At 37.1% G+C, this 19,674-nt stretch overlaps 2 protein-coding genes across 6 annotated transcripts; both read right to left on the bottom strand.

Moving 5' to 3' along the window:
- Nucleotides 1–202: 202 nt before the first annotated feature.
- Nucleotides 203–2,253, bottom strand: LOC115627618 (sodium/potassium/calcium exchanger 3). 2 transcript variants are annotated; one of them, XM_030523348.1, is made up of 6 exons: nt 2,159–2,253; nt 1,894–2,088; nt 1,571–1,758; nt 1,328–1,514; nt 893–1,264; nt 203–579 (listed from the first exon to the last, which is right to left on the bottom strand). In XM_030523348.1, the coding sequence occupies exons 1-6, from the start codon at nt 2,211–2,213 to the stop codon at nt 230–232; spliced, it is 1,347 nt and encodes a 448-aa protein (XP_030379208.1). In that variant the 5' UTR covers nt 2,214–2,253; the 3' UTR covers nt 203–229. The 2 variants fall into 2 exon arrangements, with proteins under 2 accessions (XP_030379208.1, XP_030379209.1); XM_030523349.1 differs by having other exon boundaries at nt 451–593.
- Nucleotides 2,254–2,984: 731 nt separating this feature from the next.
- On the bottom strand, nt 2,985–15,173 carry LOC115627563 (sodium/potassium/calcium exchanger 4). 4 transcript variants are annotated; one of them, XM_030523284.1, is made up of 8 exons: nt 14,792–15,173; nt 6,019–6,192; nt 5,747–5,934; nt 5,490–5,676; nt 5,263–5,343; nt 3,842–4,285; nt 3,661–3,762; nt 2,985–3,553 (listed from the first exon to the last, which is right to left on the bottom strand). In XM_030523284.1, the coding sequence occupies exons 1-8, from the start codon at nt 14,823–14,825 to the stop codon at nt 3,216–3,218; spliced, it is 1,548 nt and encodes a 515-aa protein (XP_030379144.1). In that variant the 5' UTR covers nt 14,826–15,173; the 3' UTR covers nt 2,985–3,215. The 4 variants fall into 4 exon arrangements, with proteins under 4 accessions (XP_030379144.1, XP_030379145.1, XP_030379146.1 ...); XM_030523285.1 differs by lacking the exon at nt 14,792–15,173 and adding an exon at nt 7,322–7,421; XM_030523286.1 differs by lacking the exon at nt 5,263–5,343.
- Nucleotides 15,174–19,674: the final 4,501 nt, after the last annotated feature.

The following is a 19,674-nucleotide window of genomic DNA, read 5'->3' as shown; positions in this document are numbered from 1 at the left end:
CAGCCGGGCAGTCATGCCTTTCGCTAATTTTAAAGTACAAAATGCCAAAGAAATGGGAAAGCTTGATAGCCGTTCAAGTGGACCGCTGAAATTAAAAGTAAGCAATTCGCAGAACACCTGATTGGTTCTGGATGGAAACCTTTACTAAGTATTTAACCACACCACACACATACAAATGTGTATTACAAACAATTTGGCTAACTTGAATTTTGAAAGAGATGCGTACAAATCACCACCACTGGTCCTTCGTCAAATATGCGTACTCCTCTGACTCGATGTTGCAGACGGGCTTCTGCAAGTACATCTCCATGGCACACGAGACGATCAGAAAGAGTACGTAGGTGACGAGACTCAGCCAGCCCACTGTCTTGCCCAGCACGAACTTGGTCAGCAGGAAGGTTAGGTAGAGCATGATGGCCGTAACCGCCAGACAAGACGCCGTTATGGCGAGGCCAGACGAGTTGATGATCACATTCTTATTCAATATCAGCGCTTTCAATATCCACGGCAGACCCAGACAGACCAGTATGTCGAATGTGTTGGATCCGATCGCGTTTCCTATGGCCATGGCGCCGTACCCTAAGCAAGAAGGACTAACAGTATATCAGATCAATATATTATTTGAAAATGTACATTTGTTGTAAATGCAAAAATAATACTTTTTCAGAATTCATTGGCATAACTAATCCTATCAAATAACCTATTAATACAAGTATTTCATTAATCAATCATTAATCAGAAAACTTTTGTAATAGCGATGTTTGTGATCGTAAATACCGAATACAGATAGATATCGTTTACATCTGTGAGGGAACCAAGTTCAAGTGCAAAGCGTTGTCCGAAACCAACTGCGACCAAAGTTGACAACAATTCAAAGCTCTGTTGAACCTACCTTTCTTGGTCAGAATATACGATGATATGGCTTCGGGCACACTGGTGCCAGCGGCCAGTACTGTCAAACCCATGAGGGTGTCCGGAATGCCTATGTTGTAGCCGATAACGGTGAGAAACCAGGTTAGGAGATAGCATGTGGCGCCGATCCAAATGATAGCCATGAGCATCGTCAGAAAGTAGAAGGTTCGCACGCTGGGTATGGTTAGGGCCAGAATCAAGGCGCAAGGATATTTGATGATCCACCAAATGAAGGCACATTTGCCAGATTCCTCCCCCGGCATCCTGCAGACATGATCCCTAAACGACATGAGTGGCGACTCCTCGCGATCCAGAGGGTCCTCAGTCACTTGCGTGGTATATATGTTGTCACCTGTAGAGGATCACTACGATCAGATACACGCCCCAATAGAACCCCTCCCAACTGTGTGCTAACCTCGGAAGAAGCTCTGTATCACTCTATCCAATACCAGAAGTAGAAGATAGCAAAAGTAGCAGGCCAACATCAGGCCCGATTCGATGGCACTCACGTTGGCGTCGTAGAGCACTGCGCAAAGTGCGGCAATAGCAATCAAATACCAGATAATATCGCGGGTTATGGGCCACCAGTCCAGTTGTTCCGACTGCAAGAGAAAACCGCTGAATGAGAACCCTCAGATGGCATTTGGCCACTACTAACGACGCCCGTAAAGATGCCGCAGACAGCAGCGACCGCCAACGTATTGAAAACAGAAGAGCCCACAATGGCGGCAACACCAATATCTCCTTCTGTTACGAATGTGCCCACAAAGTTGACGAACAGTTCGGGCGTGGAAGTGGCTGCGGCCAAGAATGTGGCACCGGCCACATCATACGTCATCCGCAGGGCTATTGAAGGGAAGAAGCATTTCAGTCAAGCAATGAACAATACGGACAATACGGAATCAAGCCGAAATCAATTCAGTTCGCATCAGAACCAATCGAATGAGATCTTCAGCCTACTTTAACGGACGCCTCACTTACCATAGCACAAACGCTCCATGGACGGCACCAGATAATCATTACACAATACTCCCAACATAATAAACAAGTACAAGCTGAATATTCCGCACAGGGTTGGATGAAGTATGTTCTTTTTCCGAAAGAGAGCGGGAAACTCCAATATTGTGGGGACTGTGCAGTTAAGTTCCCAGCTGCGCATACGTAATTCTGAATTATCTATTTAAAATATATATACATACATATATATGTATAAAGGCATTGATTCTGCAGGGATAAGATTTCTTACCGAAACCATTATCTCGGAGCACTTTTTGCAAGTCCACGTCGGTTGCAGAGCTCATTTTTGGTAACAACAACCAACACAAAACAAAAACTCGTCTCACGCAAAAAGTAATTGGTGAACGTATTTTTCTAGGGCCCTGTGATCGATCATTCGTTTAATTACGAAACTTTTTTTCGAAGCCCGCTCTCATGTAACTCACTCAGCTATAGTATTTGTTTATTTGTATTTTATCGTATGTGTGGCAGTTTGCTAATCGGACTACATCCAATACGTATAATTAGGCAGACGTCGCTCTGTCAGTAACACTCCAATCGAATTACGAGTATACATACGTGTTCAAGCCTAAAAAACTCTCCCAGTTGCGATAAAACGAACAAAATATTAAATGGTTTTACAGTGAGATAGTGTATTAGCCTGAAAAAATTGTCAGCCTTGGCTAAATTTATTGAGGGGGGAACATCTGTGATTTGTTGGAGCTTTCACGTTTGCAACCGTTGTAAGTGGTTCATTTTTTAACCAGAGCCCAATGGGTGAAGTGTATACTTAAATTCTTAGCGCCAAAAGTATATAAAAAGCAGGAGGAGGCATCGTAAGCCCCATATTATGCCTGTAAGTAGTAAGTAGGCGGGTGCCTGGCGTTATAATCGCTGTAGACATTACGGGTCTGCTTGTTCGTCTTTAATGTTTGTTTATCAAAACATCGCAAAGTCGGACTTGCTTATAGTATTTACTCTTGTCCATATCAATTAGGAATGAAACACTCTGGTATTTATCTTTGTTAAATCTCATATATTAATCATATAAATACATTATTGAATTTGTTGTTTGTTTGGTTTTTCATCTCTTCACATCACCACTGCGACTGCGATCAAATTTCATGAAAATGTCTACTTTAATAATAATAAAAAAAAAGTATTATTACAATAACAGCATAACGTAACTCAACTATCAAGGTAGATAGAATAGAACAGAAAATACGTATTAATTAATTAAACGACTGCACTCCACGCCGAAGACTCGTTTCTGCTCGACCTGAGCGTGCCTCGCGCCCCAAGCGCACTCATGACCGTCCGCACGTCGGTAGATTGACGCGGAAGAACACATTGAGTTCGATAAGTGAGGCAAACACCATGAAAACCAAATACATGACCAGGCACGCTGTGCCCACCTTCTTGTCCAGCTTAAACTTATTCGTGGAGAACGTCAGATAAAGTAGAAACAGAGTGGAGAGCAGTGTAATGGCCGAGTATTCCAGGCCGGCGGAATTGATGGCCACATAGTTCTGGCCCGGCTGTATTGGGAAGAAGACGGCCTTGATCAGCCAGGGAACACCCAGGCACAGTAGAATATCGAAGGTATTCGAGCCAATTGAATTGCAAATGCCCATTGAGCCATGACCTATTTATTGGAGAAAGAGTGAGAGGGACAGGGAGAGAGTGAGAGATAGAAAGGGAGAAACTGGTGAGATTTTGCGACAAGTCAAAAATTAGTTCTCTTCAACTTACCGCGCTTGGCCACAATCACGCTGGAGACTGCCTCAGGCACGCTGGTGCCAGCGGCGAGGAAGGTGATGCCCATTACCGAATCGGGTATTTTAAGTGTGTCGCCTGTGAGACGCAAACGCAAAGAGATTATAAAATATATATGAAATATTGAGGGATGGGCAAAGAGGCTGGCATATCATACCAATTATGGTGATCATCCACGCTACCACATACGACAACGAGCCAATCCAGACAATGCACATGATGAAGGTCAGTGGAAAGATTTTGTTATTTTTTGCCTTTTTGCAATCGGGTATGGCAATACGGAAGAGCAGATGGATGGGCCAGATGATGATCCAGGTGAACTGTGCAAAGCAGCTCTTGTCCTTCGGATAGGTAAGCAGCGAGTAGCCCTCCTGTTCCTGTTCCTCGGCCACGGCCACTGGTTGAGCCTCTGCCTCGGCGCTGTCAACAATTGCCGCCACCGGCACCGGCAGGGCACCAGGTGGAGCTGTGGGAATCGCAGCGCCACCTATCGAGGCTGCATTAGAGGCGTTCGTGGTGGCAACCTTGGCTTGATCGTTATTGAGGCCCCCATTTAGTTGAATTGTTGCCATGTTCTGGCAAATGCGATTCTCGACAATTTCTGCAATAATTAATGTCATTTTGTAAGTGCATACAACTACGAGTATATCAGGGGAATAGCCAAAGGGGATATTACAAGTAAGTATTGGAAAACGGTTTGTATGATGTGTACGACCCGTTAACTCATGTTATCATTAACGAAACTCAAGCCGTCATGACGTCAACATTGTATCTTATCTCTTAAAAAATAGTTGCCTTAATTAAAAAAGGGAAAAATTCCATTTCCCCATTAAAATGTACAATGACTCGATTCTTATATAACCATTTTTTCAGCATTAAAAAAAACTTTGGTACTCGTAATTCCAAAATACGATAGCAATTTGAACAGTTAATAAATCAATTCTGTATCGATTGTGTTATTATGAGATTTTTACATGAAATCGCAGTGTAATTTTTATTGGAACTTCTAATTGTCTGTCTAATGGGCGCAATTCAAACGATCCTTCTATGGTCATGGCACTTTGTGGACCTCGTACATCAATAAAGCAATACAATAATAAAACTTTTGCAATTTACTCCTTCAACTATTTTTTTTTAAATTTAGATTTCTGCAAACCAAACTTTGGAAAATGATAATTCATACATCTGCTTGGTTCCTTGTAACAACTACACTCATTAGGAATTCTATTTTTTTGTACACTTTTAAAGTGACCGTGCCATCACCAGATATATATATCAAAATATGTCGTAGGAATAACTATAAGAAGGGGTATAATTTGTTGATCTATATTTATCCCGATCCCGATCCCGATCGTTCCTATGGCTGCTATGTTTTATGGCTGGTGCATTAAAAAAGGAACGAATGGCCTATTTAGATCTATTAGAAATATTTCTTCTGTGCGACACATTAACCAATTTACAGTATACATTTTAAAAGCAAACTAATAACGCTAGGTGAAGGCTTTGATTCTTGAATTGATTTGTGCTAAGTTAGTTAAGTTATAACTGTCTGCGATGAGTTATCGGGTCTAGGTATACCTGGTTCCTTCTCATTGCTGTTCTTTGTGTGGATGCTGCAGTTGGAGGAGCGGCTTCGCGAGCGAGCTTGTTTAACGCCACCTGTGTGTGTAAGATGTGAGAGTTTTGTTTCTTTGTTTGTATGTTGTACCAGAAATGAAGGAGCTCTAAAAATGTTTGGGTGTTGTGGGCTGTTGTGTTAAGGGATGAGAGAATGTGCCCAGCGTTCTGAGGCAACCAATACCCACCTTTGGCGCACTTCTGGAACGTCTTGTCGAAATACATAACCGCCAAATAGACCGCGTACAGGGATACCAATATGAGCGCCTCATACCACTCCACACGCTCGTCATGCATCACACAAATCAAAATGGCCACTGTCACCCCGTAGGCAATGCTATCTCGCGTTAGTGGCCACCAATCAAGCGGTATGGTCTGCAACGACATTAAACATCCGTTAAATTTTGCAGAGCATTTATGTATGTATAAATGTGAAGATACTTGCCATGCCAGCGCCAATGCCACAGCAGGCGGCCACGGCTAATATGTTGAAGACGGCCGAGCCCACAATGGTGCCAACCCCAATGTCGCCCTCCGTGATGAATGTGCCTATCACATTGACAAAGAGCTCTGGTGCTGATGTTGCGGCGGCCATAAATGTGGCGCCCGCCACATCGTTGGACATATTGAGTGCTAAAGGTGTGGAATATAGATCAAGTTGGCGATCGAGTGGATACAACTGGGATTAAAAATGATGTGGAATAGAACAGCACTTACCTGCACATATTTTCTCAACTGCTGGCACAAAGTACTCATCACATACTACTGCTAATGCTACAAATAAATATAAACTTGCTATTACATGAAGTACAACAGCACCGGACTGTCTTTGCGCCTCCGTGAATAAATCTCTGGGGAAGTCATCAATGGCGGGCTGAGTGCAATTTATATCTGTGAAATAAATTCAAAGAGAACCTGTTAACAGATCGGCAAAAACATCAACAAATTAGTTTCGAGTTGCGAAACCAACTCCCTTCGGTGCTATGAAAATTAATCCGAACAGTTTGGAAGTAACTGGGATAATGACATATACGCAATATTTTAATCATAACAATTTCTTTTTAATTAACCTGTAAAGTGTTAAGATGCACACAAACCAAGTTTAATTGAATTTCAAACCGAAATAGAAACAAAAACGAAGTTTAATAATACTTGTAGATTAAGCAATTAATGAGGCATACAAATACCGTTGCCTACTTAAGGGGGCCCTCACACTTAACTTCGCAGTGCAGGCCTCTTTCAACATTAAAAAGCTAACATAGAGTGGTAAACCAGTATAATATAGATGAAGTTGATCATATTTGAAGAAATGGTTAGTTCCGGAATATTTTTATATACAATTCTCTAAATACTCTAGAAAACTAACAACATCAATGACCCTTATCGTGATAGTATAAATTGGTATTAAGCGATCAAATGTTCTCATTAATAAAGAAAGATCAATGCGTTTCTTGTAATGCTTCTATGCTTGGAGCTAACGATCAAGTTTTCTGTACTACAAAGGCTTATACTTGTATAATCAAAGCAGTCTTCTAATGCTGCCCAATCATTAATAATATTATCTAAACTAATTTGCGCAAACAAAAATAAAAATGATTCATCTATTCCCTTACAATTGACCAAACTCTCGATAAATCTTTCCTGTTTACTGAGCACAACAACAGAAGGACAAATTTTATTTTGAATACTTAAAAAAAACCTATGTTAAATAGAACAAATTAAATAAGTCTACCAACTTATTTAAATTTTTTGTTTTACCAAGCTGTGACTAACAAATACAAGCACGATAGCGAAAGGCAAAATAATGTTATTAAAAAATCGTAAATGCAATAACGATTTAATCACACTATTCAGACTACAAATATGAGTAGCTTACTTCGAACTCTAAAACGCTTTGATTGGGAGCTAAGACCTGTATTATTGTAATATAAAGCTTCAAGAATCTTCAAGTAACTCCCTTGCGGGCCAATCCATTGTAGGCCCTTCATAAGTAACCTACAATAATAATATTTTTACGCACATTTCATGTTCCGTCAGCGGCTTTTCACACATATATGTATAAGCATTAAGAAAAAAGAAAAGAAAAACAAAAAACACTTCCACTCTTTTGTATGAAAAACTAATTCTTAAAGAATAATCTTTTTGCGACAGTCTCAAGCGCCGGCAAACAACTAAACCGATGAAGCAGCAACAATGACCACATGACTGGGCCGATCAAGTGCAGGAATAGAAACTATAGCAACAGTAGCAGTAGTAGGCTAAACTATTTAAAAACAAAAAAACCCGAGCAGTCAAAGAAACCCGCCTATTGAGCTGCGTACTTGATCATCGATCAAATATGCGACCACCAACAAGGTGGTGCTGGTGGCGGCGTAGTTGGCGGCGATGTTGGCGACTCTGGCGGCTATCGTGCTTATTGCCTTTTGTTTCTCGCTTTTAATTTCTTCAACGGAAACGACAAATACACTTTGATGTCATCAAATTAAACAAAACAGACGCATATGTCGGCGATCTAAAAACAGACTTAGACTTGAGCCCAAGACCCAGCACCAGCCGCATTCCCATCCCCATTCTCTGCGGATCCATAGCATCACTTGCCAAATGGAAATGAAAACTGAAGCTTGCCAGCAACTAAGCAATTTGTACAATATTTGTTCTTTCTAATTGATCAACCTCCATTACCTTTCGTGATCCATTCAATAGATGCGGAGCATATAACAGAACAGGACAATTACGGTAATCGTGAGTAATACGTTAAATTGTCATGTCACATATATGTATGTACCAATTTGTTTATTAATATCAAGTCTTTGTTAATTTTCTTGAAGATTTGTGGGTCCATAGATGTCTACAATTTTTCTTCGCTACCAAGCCCTATATGTATAGCAAAAGAAAAATTACTTAAATATCTTGTGGGTAAAATTCAACCTATTGCTAGTACTGAACCATTTATCATTTAACATCAATTTGTAGTAAATTATGATGACATGAATGGATACAAGATAGAACAATTGTGGCAGTCGCCCCTTTACCTACGGTCCAACATCCGTGTAAGTTAATTATGAAAGCATTGGTCACTATATGGAGATACATTTTTGAAATGTATAATTTTTCGAATTTTTTTAAGTAAAGTCATTTTCCATAATCATTTCATAATCTGTATTCTGTGACGCTTTTAAAACAATGCTAAAAAATAATTTGGTACATATGTACTTGTATATATGTGAATATATATAAAAATATAAGTAATGAAAATAGTACATAATAATAAACAATTTATTTAATTGCGTTCAAAGCTTGGTTTTGGGAAATTTGATCCAGAAGTGACCAAGTTTCCAGTCAAAGTTTGAATATAACAATTGACATTATGTCAGCTTTGGACCTCTCTCGCTTACTTTCTCTCTCCCTTCTTTTGGAGGTCGAAAAGATAATTATTCGTTTAGCAAGCTTGCTGTTGATTTATATTTACTTGGTATTTAAAAAAAAAATAACATAAATTGTCCTTAAGCCGTTTTTAAACGACTCGAACGTTTCTCAAGAGGAAACAAGAATTAAAAAACGATCCGTTCGCTTCCGCAAAACTCTTAATTTATTTATTTTTGTTACGACAAGCCTCAAGTAAGAATTTCAGGGCTTAAGCAATCTATTGGCTGCTTCCAATATTTAATGAAATGTTCGGAAGGTGTACTGCAATTTCGAAACTAATCTGTAAGAGTTCGTTGAGACACTCGTTTCTAAAAAGCACTCAGGCACAAAGAAACATTCATACGAGTATAAGTAGCATATATGTATGTATAATTCCATTGTGAATGCAAAATAGATATAGAAAAGTTGAAAGATAGTGGAAACACAGTAATAAAGTAATCACGAAAAACTTTCGATAAACAATTGACGGCAATTTTCGTTTGGGTTTGCTCTTCATACGATATAGTATATTATATACACACCTATACACTCAAATACATGCATTAACTTTGGCGTGCTAGACATAGAGCGAGAAAAAATAATAATAGGGAGCACATAAAGAACAACAGCAACAACAACACGAACGAACGCGATGCCACTGGCTGAGGTCAATTGATAAAACGCATTTGTAACTTAACTGCCGATCTGGTCCGGCCCGCATAATGCAACAATTCTTAGCAAACACTTACAGCCTCGGGGGCTGTTGGAGCCGTGCTAATGATAATAAATTTATCGTGGATAGCAATCAGAAAAACATTCAATCACCGTTAATTAAGTTCACTTTAATTTAATAAGTGTCACATATTAACAGTAAAAGAAGTGACGGGTCAAACAAATAAAGCCACATACGTGTACATCGCTCATGCATAGATGTACTATATACTTGTATGTAGATGTGTACATACGCCAGTAAGTATGTACAGAGTGGCGCAATTTTAGAAAATTTCATCATAAAAAGAGATTGAAATTGACGGTCTCAACAGGCTTTCCAACATCGTTATTTAAATTCTTTAAGTCACACATTACGTGAGGCCCTTTCAATATTTCTATAACATATAACATATATAACAGCTTAATAACTTTTCCTATTGGGAATTTTTTTTTTATAAAAAACACATACAACTAATTGAAAGGCGTGAATTTGTTTCTTGCTTCATTCTGGTGGAATTCATGTTGAATATTAGCTTCCACAACTCTCTCTATCTGGGGGTATAAGATTCAGTAAACAAATATGGGAAATATGAACACATTTAAGTTATAAGGCTCATCAAGAAATGAAATGTAGGTACTGTCAAATGAAAAGTGTAAATAAAGCGCAAGTAACACAATAATTTAACAAAAACTGTCTTTGAAAAGGGAATTAAAAGCATAAATCATCCATAAAAACTCTGACACTCTTATACATTTAAAGGAAAATCCACAAAAACTAAATGCAAAGATATTAAAACAATTGGCTTTTGAAACTGCGAAGAACAACCAAATATTTACTATATAAGTTGAAGGATATATACAAGAAATAATAGGGGAACTCTTGTGACTGGGAGGTTTCGTCCCTTGTTAAAGACAAGCCCCAACCATTAGCACTTATTGCAATTAATGGTCTTTCCATCAACTGATTAAAAACAATTTTATATTAATTTTGGGGGACTCCAACAAAGTATGTTGAGTTCCAAGTGTAAATCCGTTGAGAGAATGAGTCTGAAATTCTTTCAATTCTTATATTTTTCTTTTGAATAGAGATTGTTGTTGTTTAGAGCATGGTTGTCATTTATTTTCTCAGTGTGGTGAGGATTAAAACTCTTGTGATTATTGATTGGGGCACAATCCTTTATTTTTAAATTCCAATTAAATGTGGGCATTACTAATGGAGCGGTAGTCATCACACTGTTAAAGTGTTTGGAAAAAGTATTCATTAGTAGACATACTTTAAGCGGCGAATAGAAGCTGATTAAAAGCTTCTGAGCTTAACGACATTGAAAGGCTTAGTCACCTCAAATATGTAGTTGAACAATCAGCTTTTAACTGAATCAAGGTGTACCTACCGACCACATCAACTACCCTTTCAATTTCTGCATTACTTGCATATAATCGTTGTATGAAAATTAAAATAAATGCAAGATATCAAACAAAAAATTGTTATCATTAATTGTTTTGTAAATATAGGAGAATTCACCGGCTCAGATATATGACAATTTCAATAAACAAAACGCCATTCGAGGATCGACAGCTACTATATACTATATAAAATGGTAACTTAGGTTGTGTAACTCGATCTCGAGGCTTTTGATAGTAATTATATGGGCATAAAAACCAAAACAATATTAATGACTAAACTAAGAGGTCATACAAAACATAGATATGTTCAAGTCTACTCTTGTGTTGACTTTACAAGAAAGTATTTATGCTTTATATACAAATTCAAAAATGTTATTTACCGGTGCTATAAAGAATATCTCTATTGAAATAAATATTCTATTTTATTACTACATTTTCTAATAATCTCTATTACTATTTCCATTCTTTTCACTTTCTGGAAAGTTCTGTTCAATATAGACGAGAATTACCACCTTTTTTTGTATGGAATTCCTGGAATGTTCAGCGGAACATCTGTTAATCTTTTCAAAAATTTGATGATATTTTATACGTTTAGTGTTTATGCACACGAAGCAGTGGCAACGGCTGTTACTTTGGTTACTTTGCAATCGAAAACGGCTCTGTTGAATTGGAAATTGGATATAACGTATACGCCTAGTTGGAGCAAAATGTTTTGCCTCTTTGTTTTGCCAGGCGTTAAGCGTATCACAATAAATGGATATGTAAGTACATACACACTTCCTCCAACTGACTACATACCTTAGTACACACGTATTAGCACGTACACAAACACACACACACACACATACTTAGCTAGTATACTTATATAGAGACATCAGTAAGAAAAATCAACGCGACAATATGTTTTAATATGACTTTTGTGTACCGTTTAAGTTACTTTTTATTCCGATCTCCATATCAAATGTTGTGCGCACATATGTATTGACTGTGTATGTGTGTGTGTGTGTGGATACACATTGTTATAGAGCACACATCCAAGCAGATCATGTGTATGTGTATATGCCAGCCCGTAATTTTTAGTTAGTTAGACTTTCTTTAGACATATTGAGTTTTTATGTGTGCTTCTTTAGCTTTGCACCCCAGCGGGAGATTTTTTGTATTATTCTCTAGCTTAGGCTCATACATACATGCAAGTACCCACGAATTGTGGGTGCTTATATAATGTACAGGAGGCCTACTATATTCACATACTCGTATGTAAAAGTGGGCAACCAAAATAGCGAAAGCTATTTCATGTTCCACCGATTTCTACCAAATTAACGTTCTTCTAAGCAATTCCGAAGCGTATAATTTATTGTAAGAGAGTATTGGTGCATTTAAGGGGGAGACAAACGTATTGGAAATAGCACTTCAAGGCTGTTGCACTACAATGGGATACAAAGATTTAAGAATGAAAGTATATATATATATATATATATATATATATATATATATATATATATATATATATATATATATATATATATATATATATATACTTTCATTCTTAAATCTTTGTATCCCATTGTATCCCATGAATTGCGCTTCTGCTATGCATTAATGAGCTTCACTTCACAATTAATTTCGGATCTCAGAAGTAAGATTACACTTTTTAAACGTTTTTGCCTCTGGCAGTCAAGCTCTATGTGTATGCACTTGCAGAAAAGATAATACATACTAGAAGTATAAAAGACTTTCTAATAAGTGTCTTTTCTAACAATAATAAGAATTTCGATCAGACTCCAAAATATATTACGAATTCCTAACAACCTAGAACTAAAACACTACGAATGAAAAGAGTCTCTTATTACTTATTTTTAAATATTTATCCGGAAGCTTTTTAGTAATGCTTCTTCGAGGCGGAAGGATATGTGATTAAATAAAGCATTTATTCCTCTTTACTTATTGTATATATGTATAAAAAAAAAACAAAACAATTGTATATAAAAATAGTGTATTATGTAATTAGTTTCCCTTTAAATGAGAAGAGCTCGCTGGCCCAAGTACTCGAATTCCTTGATCTTAGATGGAAGATTTATGCTGTTGACCAGATATGTAGGAGCCTAACACTATACCCACCACATTTACCTACCGACCTAGTTTATTAAATTTGGTTTGTATAGTAACTTTTATTTTGTTTGCTTCATCTGAGGTGGTGAAGAGTTCACGCGAAACTGGTTAGCATGTATTTCCGGTACTGCGTTACTCATACGCCACGTAGGCCAGTCGTAATTATTTTATGCTGCAGAGCAGAGTGTTTACAAAACTCACGGGCCATTTGCCCGATTTCTTTATTTTGAACTCAATGCGTAGTTGTTTTTGAATTTTGTTTTGATTTTATGCTTCATTGCCGACTAACAAAGCGCATTTTATATTTGTTTTTCGTTTTATTCTTCTTGTTTTTGTTTATTGAATGGCTTGAAGCTTGATTTGCATTTAATTTAAGGCTGAAGAGTTGGGCACGGGACAACCACCAAAAATCAAAATAAAAAAAACCAAAAAAAAGGGCAAGACACTCTTGGAAAATAGTGTTTTTGCTCAAAATTTACGTGTTCTCCCAACTCCAAAGTTGAAAACATAGTTTATTTTCACTTATTTTTATTTTCCATTTTGTATCTGAACGCAATTTACACTTTCCACTTTATTTATCGCAAATCACTTTTACTTTTGTAAATAAATGAGTGTATCGGGTTTTTTTATTTTATTTATTTTTTTAGTATTTATATAGTTTTTGTATTCAGTTGATTGATTGATTGAAGTGGAAAAGAAACTATTTGTAAAGGTTGACCATTATTGAACAAAAATGTGTTGTTGCATTTTTGGATAGTTTAGAAATTATAATAACATTCATAGATCAACATACATATAGTATGTATATTTCAATTAGATATTACGCATACGCAACGTTGTACAAAAGCGACATCAACAACAAAAATGAAGTCATCTATAAAAATTAGATTTTCAAAAAAGAAAAAATAAATAAATAAATAAAAGTCAATGCTAACACAACAAAATCAGCAACAACAAATCTATGTATAGTGTGCTTATGCGTGTTTGTTTGTGTGTGTGTGCATAGTAAATGTCATTAAGTTTCACTTAATGAGCCAATTTAGACAATTGATCCATGCTTTAGTTTATGCGCACAAACACACACATATGTACACATACAGATGTATATATAGAGGTGCACGCACACACACACACACCACACATACCCACCCACATATGGCGTGTGAGAAGGTGAGAGAGGAAGAGGGAAAGGGATGCTGAGAGAGACAGAGAGAGAGAGAGAGAGTGAGAGAGAGAGAAAGGTGGCGAGCTGCCTAATGTGCAGAAAAATCATTTCATTTCTAATCGCCGACGAGAATGACGATTCGGCCTGGCTTGGCTTGAGCTGATCCGTCGTTAGAGCTTTGCTCAATGACGTCATTAGTCCATGTTAATTTTTTTCGTATGCATGTGTTTGTGGCGCACACACACATACACACACAGCTAATTGCGTTGCATTACGAGCTTTAATTTATTTATCAATTTCAACATCTGCCGCACTGGCGGCGCAACAAAAAGAACCAAGTTGTTTGTATGTTTGTTTATGTGTATGTATGTTATACATACATATGTACATATGTATGTATCAGCATTATTATTCTTGTTGAAATTTTCGTTTTATTGAATTAAGTTTTTTTTTTAGCACTTTGGCACTTTAGCTTTTAATTAATTTAGTGTCACCTATTTGAGGTCCAATCATCAAGCCATGTGGCAGTTTGTCTTTAGTTATAGTTTCTTGGATTGTTTTGAGATTGTTGTTGTTTTTGTTGGATCGTTAATTTAGTGGTTTTATTTTATTAATTAATTTTTTTTAATTTATTTATTATTTAATTATGTCTATTTTTCAGTTTCTTTTGTTAATTATTTGTATAGAGGTATGTACCCGTAGTGCTGCTAAGACCCCAATAGTCTTCCATTGCTGCACGGTGTTGTAGTGGTGATGGACACTCGTAAACTGCGCTGCACCGCTTATGTGAAGCGCAATCTCAATCTCAATCTCTGGCACTTCAAATGGTGTTGATTTGGTTTTAAGATGCGCGCGACGCGACGCGACGCAACGCAACGCTACGGAACGGAACGGTACGCTCGACGATCGACGCTCAGTTCAGAGCCCCACCACTGGGATGCTGGAAAGCACACAGCAGACACACAAGTGTATAGAATGTCTTTGTGTGTGTGTGCATGAACTGAAGTCAGCAGTTATAGCCTATAGCTATAACTATAGTCTATGGTATGGCGGCTGCTCAGATAATATGTAGCATGCCCAGCAGTTGGAAACGCGCGTTATTTCAATTTCAATTGTCGTGCCGCTTTGAGACACAAGGCGCGCCGTGGCGTGGCACGACACTTTACACACCGAACACACAGGCACACAGCCACACAGCCACACAGCCACACACACACACACACACACATACACACACACACTGTAACACACGCAACGACCGCAACAACAAAATGTCTCACTTAATGCATTTCGCGTCGGCTACTTTAAGGCATAAATCAAGGGGCAATCATAAAAGCCGCTCAAGCTTCGGCTTTGGCTTCTGATTCGGCAACAGCTTCGTCTTTGACAGCGACAGCGACTGCGACTACGACTGCCACGTCGTTATTTATGTATGTATGTATGTACGTACTCGTGTGTATGGGAAGATATAATTTTATTATTTTTTTGTCACTTGTTTATCACACACACTTTATTATTTTTTACTCGAAATACAAAGATACACACGAAAAAAAAAGAATTGAGAGAAGAAGAAAATGAAAATCAAACAGCCAGCGCAAGCTTGTTGGCTATTTTTCGTATTTTTCTCTGCCACAACAATGGGCAATAGTATGTACATATGTGGGATGTGGGTGTGTGCGTTTGTATGCTCAGTTAGCACATATCTTTCGCATTTTATTTCCCACAGTGTCTCCTCTCTCTGTCTAGCTGTATCGCCGAAGGCAGTGCTGTTGCCTGTGCCTGCCTGGAACTGAAATTGAGACTGAGAAGTGAGGCTGCGGCTGCGGTTGAGGCTGAGGCTGAGGTTGAGGCGAAGCTGTTCTGGGCTGAGCTGAGCTGCGCTGAACTGAACGGAATGGAATGGAGCCTTATGTTGATCGCCTGGCTATGACTTGCGGCTTGGCTTGGCTTGATTTTTAGTTTGGTTTGGGGGTTTTCTGTATTGTCTTGATACCGCCGACGTCGACGTTAAACTGAATCGGTGTTTTGAACGATTTAGTCGAAACTGAGCGTAAAATTTGTCGAGCTTGATTTTTCTATAGAACACATTTGGTCTGTTATTGTTGTTGCTGCAATTGTTGTTGCTGTTTGTGTTGTGTGCGCTCATACAATTGTTTGTACCGTACGTTCGTTTAACTAACTACACACATACACTCATACACACATACACATGTACTTGTAAGTACAACAGATTGCATGCTACTAGCCGCACACTCCCTCCCAAACATACTCGTGCATACATACATATATACGTTTATATGTACATACATACATATGTATAGTACGGTATGTATGTCCATTGTCTGTAGACTGTAGTTATCGTCCGACGTCGTCGTCGTATAGTCTCCATTACTACCCGGCCATTTGGGCATTTTAACGAATTTGAGCATGGACTACGGCTTCCATACCCCCATACAATATACATATACAAACATACATATGTACATACATCTTTAAATATACATTCATAAGCACATACATATGACAAAGTTATGCAGACAAAGGTCAAGTCATGGTAGAGCGATCAACTAATTGCCCGACTCGTGCCACAAATTTGAACATGGCAGCCAGAATTAAGGTGCTGCGCATTGTCACGTATGGCAAACAATCAGGCAGACCGACAGCAAAATATCAACTATCCAATCCCATTTGATTGCCAACTTCAGCTATCAGTGTGGATCGTATCCACTAAGGCTGGCCTCCAATTGGGATATTTGTGCCATTTTGTATTCTGTTATTAAAATCAAGTTGTAATTCTTTTTTAGTTCGGCATGTTATCTATTTCAACGCAACTTCAATTGGCCACTCCCTGTTGACTGGCGAAATACGGAAGGCCTCGCTTTAATCTATGTACCTTTTCTACAGTAATTTTAACTTCTAGCTATCTCTCGGTATTGTAATTCCTCTATTTTAGAACTTAACTTTATTAAATCAAGCAACAATGTCCAATGTTCAGCTCAAAGACGATCAAATAAAAATGGGATTTCTGCTTTTTTCCATTAGTCTACACCATGAAAACTGGAAATTATATTTTATTTATATCACTAAGTAAATGGGTATTTCACAAAATACCAAACACTAAGCGAATAACAGAAGAACCATTTAGCTCGAAAGGTATTCTGAATTCAACCAAATTAATATTTTACAAGCTTTAAATGATTATTTACTTGTAAGTTGTATTTATAATAAGCCTTAAAAATTGCTTATAGATTACTCATCTATTTCAAAGTTATTATCAAATTAATACCTGTATACATATTTACTTGTACATGTCACTCCCACGGTACTTTAGATTATGGGTAACTTTTGGGCTTGGTTCCTATTGTCTGAACGCTTCAATTTCTGTTCCCTAAACTTAACAGAGCAATCAAAACCACTCGAGTATCCTACCAATTGCCAGACACAATTTCAGCTGCATATTTGAAATTTCTTCAAACAAATTGATGATCGGAGCAGTTATGGATCTTCTAGACCCTCCTCTGTTATCGATAAAAACCAGGATCTGGTTTCTTATGGTTCAACAATAGCATAAACATAACTTTAAGGTCCAACGAGTACCCTTGGAAATGTACTTCTCCGCGAAAGCAAAACACCTTTCTTTTTAAAGTGTGTTTTATTTGTTTTCCAATTTTTGTTTGTTTTCCAATGTATCCACAAATCCCAGAAATCTTTTCATACAATAAAAACTTTCTTTTTTTTTTTGTTTTAAGTAGGTGTAAATTGTTCAGGTCATAAGAATAAGGTTAAAAATATTTTGGCATTAATCTGACTTCCATTAAAATTTAAGAGCATACCTTAGTGGTATTATAGAAAGAAGCTAAAGTGTGGACAAGAGAGAATTATTTAAGAGAGGCAGCGAATATATGTAGCTTAGTAGCTTAGAAGTAGTTATGCAATTGCTATCCCTATTTCGTAAACATTCTACGTACTACCAAGGAACAGACTCGTTATTTAAAAGCTATCTTGATTTATTGTTATTAATTTTGCTTAGAGACTATAAAGCCTAAAAAGTTGGCTTTTTCTTTTCTTTACTGTATTATCTTCAACAATTTTCAAGAGGTTTCGTAATATTCATGACTGGACTTTAATTAACATTGCGGAATTTTATTGGACTTAACCATGTATATCTGTTAATTATATCTCTTTTACTGAATTAACAAATTATTTTCCACTTAACATTCGCTTTAATTTTAGAACATTTGTTTGTTAACTTTGTACAAAGTTTAATCAACCAACAATAAAGTGGTGGTATCTGTTGAAAAATAACGTGTTTGCCAACTGACATTGGAAATCTATATAGATAATAGCATTCAAATAGATTAGCATGATGATTGCCACGTTAAGTAGCCACACACATACATACATATTTGCTATTATTTGATTTATACTTCATATACTCGTAGAGCATTGAAAGTAAACTCTTCAAATACAATCGACAGAAGTTGAAATTAAAATTAAAATGAATTAATTAATATTCAGTAATATTTATGCATGCCATCTTGTCCAATCGATTACATTTTATAAAGTATTCACATATTTATTCTTAATTAGCAGCGTTTATCCAACTCCCGTCCATTTTTGCACTACTAATTAACTTCTACTGATTTATGACAACTTTCAATATTTCTTAACCAACTTCTATTGACTTTTGTATTTAATTATTATTTAACTTTTTATAGGTCTACTAAGGTCCCTCGCCATATTTATTGCTCCAGCTGACTAGAAAGTACTGCTCAGGTCGAATATTACTTCATGGTAGTCAACTTGGCCCTTTATATTTCACTGCGTTTATTGCTGAACTCCCTTCTATTCCTTATATTGTCACATTCCCGCATACATAAGTCCTTCACTGATGTGAAGCCTATTTTTTCGAATTCAGACAAAAAGGAACTTTTTGCCTCTTCTGCTCAACAGATGTAGGGAATTAGTTCCCTCCTGCACAATCCTTTTCGGGTGTTATGCTCAAACTTTATCGAACTATCCCTCTCCTCATTAAAAGAACATATTTTCAGCTACTTCCGAAAGAATCTGTGAATCTTGTCGGACTGGCCCCTACAAATGATTATCCACTATTCCTTTCTAACCAAATTTCTAACTAAGATCTTGGGCATAGCGTGCCGAGTCATCGGAGAGACTATCACAATAATTTGTTTATTTCACCAGATCAAATACCCGCAGCTCTTATATACCCTGAACCCAATTCCAATAACAAAATATATATAAAAATAAATAAATTAAAATTTCTAAATTTAAATTATTAATTTAATTCTGCCACATACGTTTACGCATCAACAGACATCGGGATTGCGCTTATGTGGATCTATTTGTGTATAAGCATATTGATCTGTCAAAATTAATACTTTGTTTTATGAACTGTGTTTACAAGGACAAGTGTGTAGATTCTCCTGAAATCCTTAGACTAGAATATATTATATACTTTTTGTTCTATTATGATTTATTTAATTTTTAATTAAATTATAAAATTAAAGAACTGTAAAATATTTGAAGTGGGTGCAGTGGCTCCATTCCATTATTGTCCT

This window comes from Scaptodrosophila lebanonensis, unplaced genomic scaffold (genome assembly GCF_003285725.1).
Source record: "Scaptodrosophila lebanonensis strain 11010-0011.00,11010-0021.00 unplaced genomic scaffold, SlebRS2 tig00000096-arrow-pilon, whole genome shotgun sequence".
Taxonomy (NCBI): domain Eukaryota; kingdom Metazoa; phylum Arthropoda; class Insecta; order Diptera; family Drosophilidae; genus Scaptodrosophila; species Scaptodrosophila lebanonensis.
Note: the sequence above shows the minus strand (reverse complement) of the source record. Positions and strands in the feature narration are given on the sequence as shown.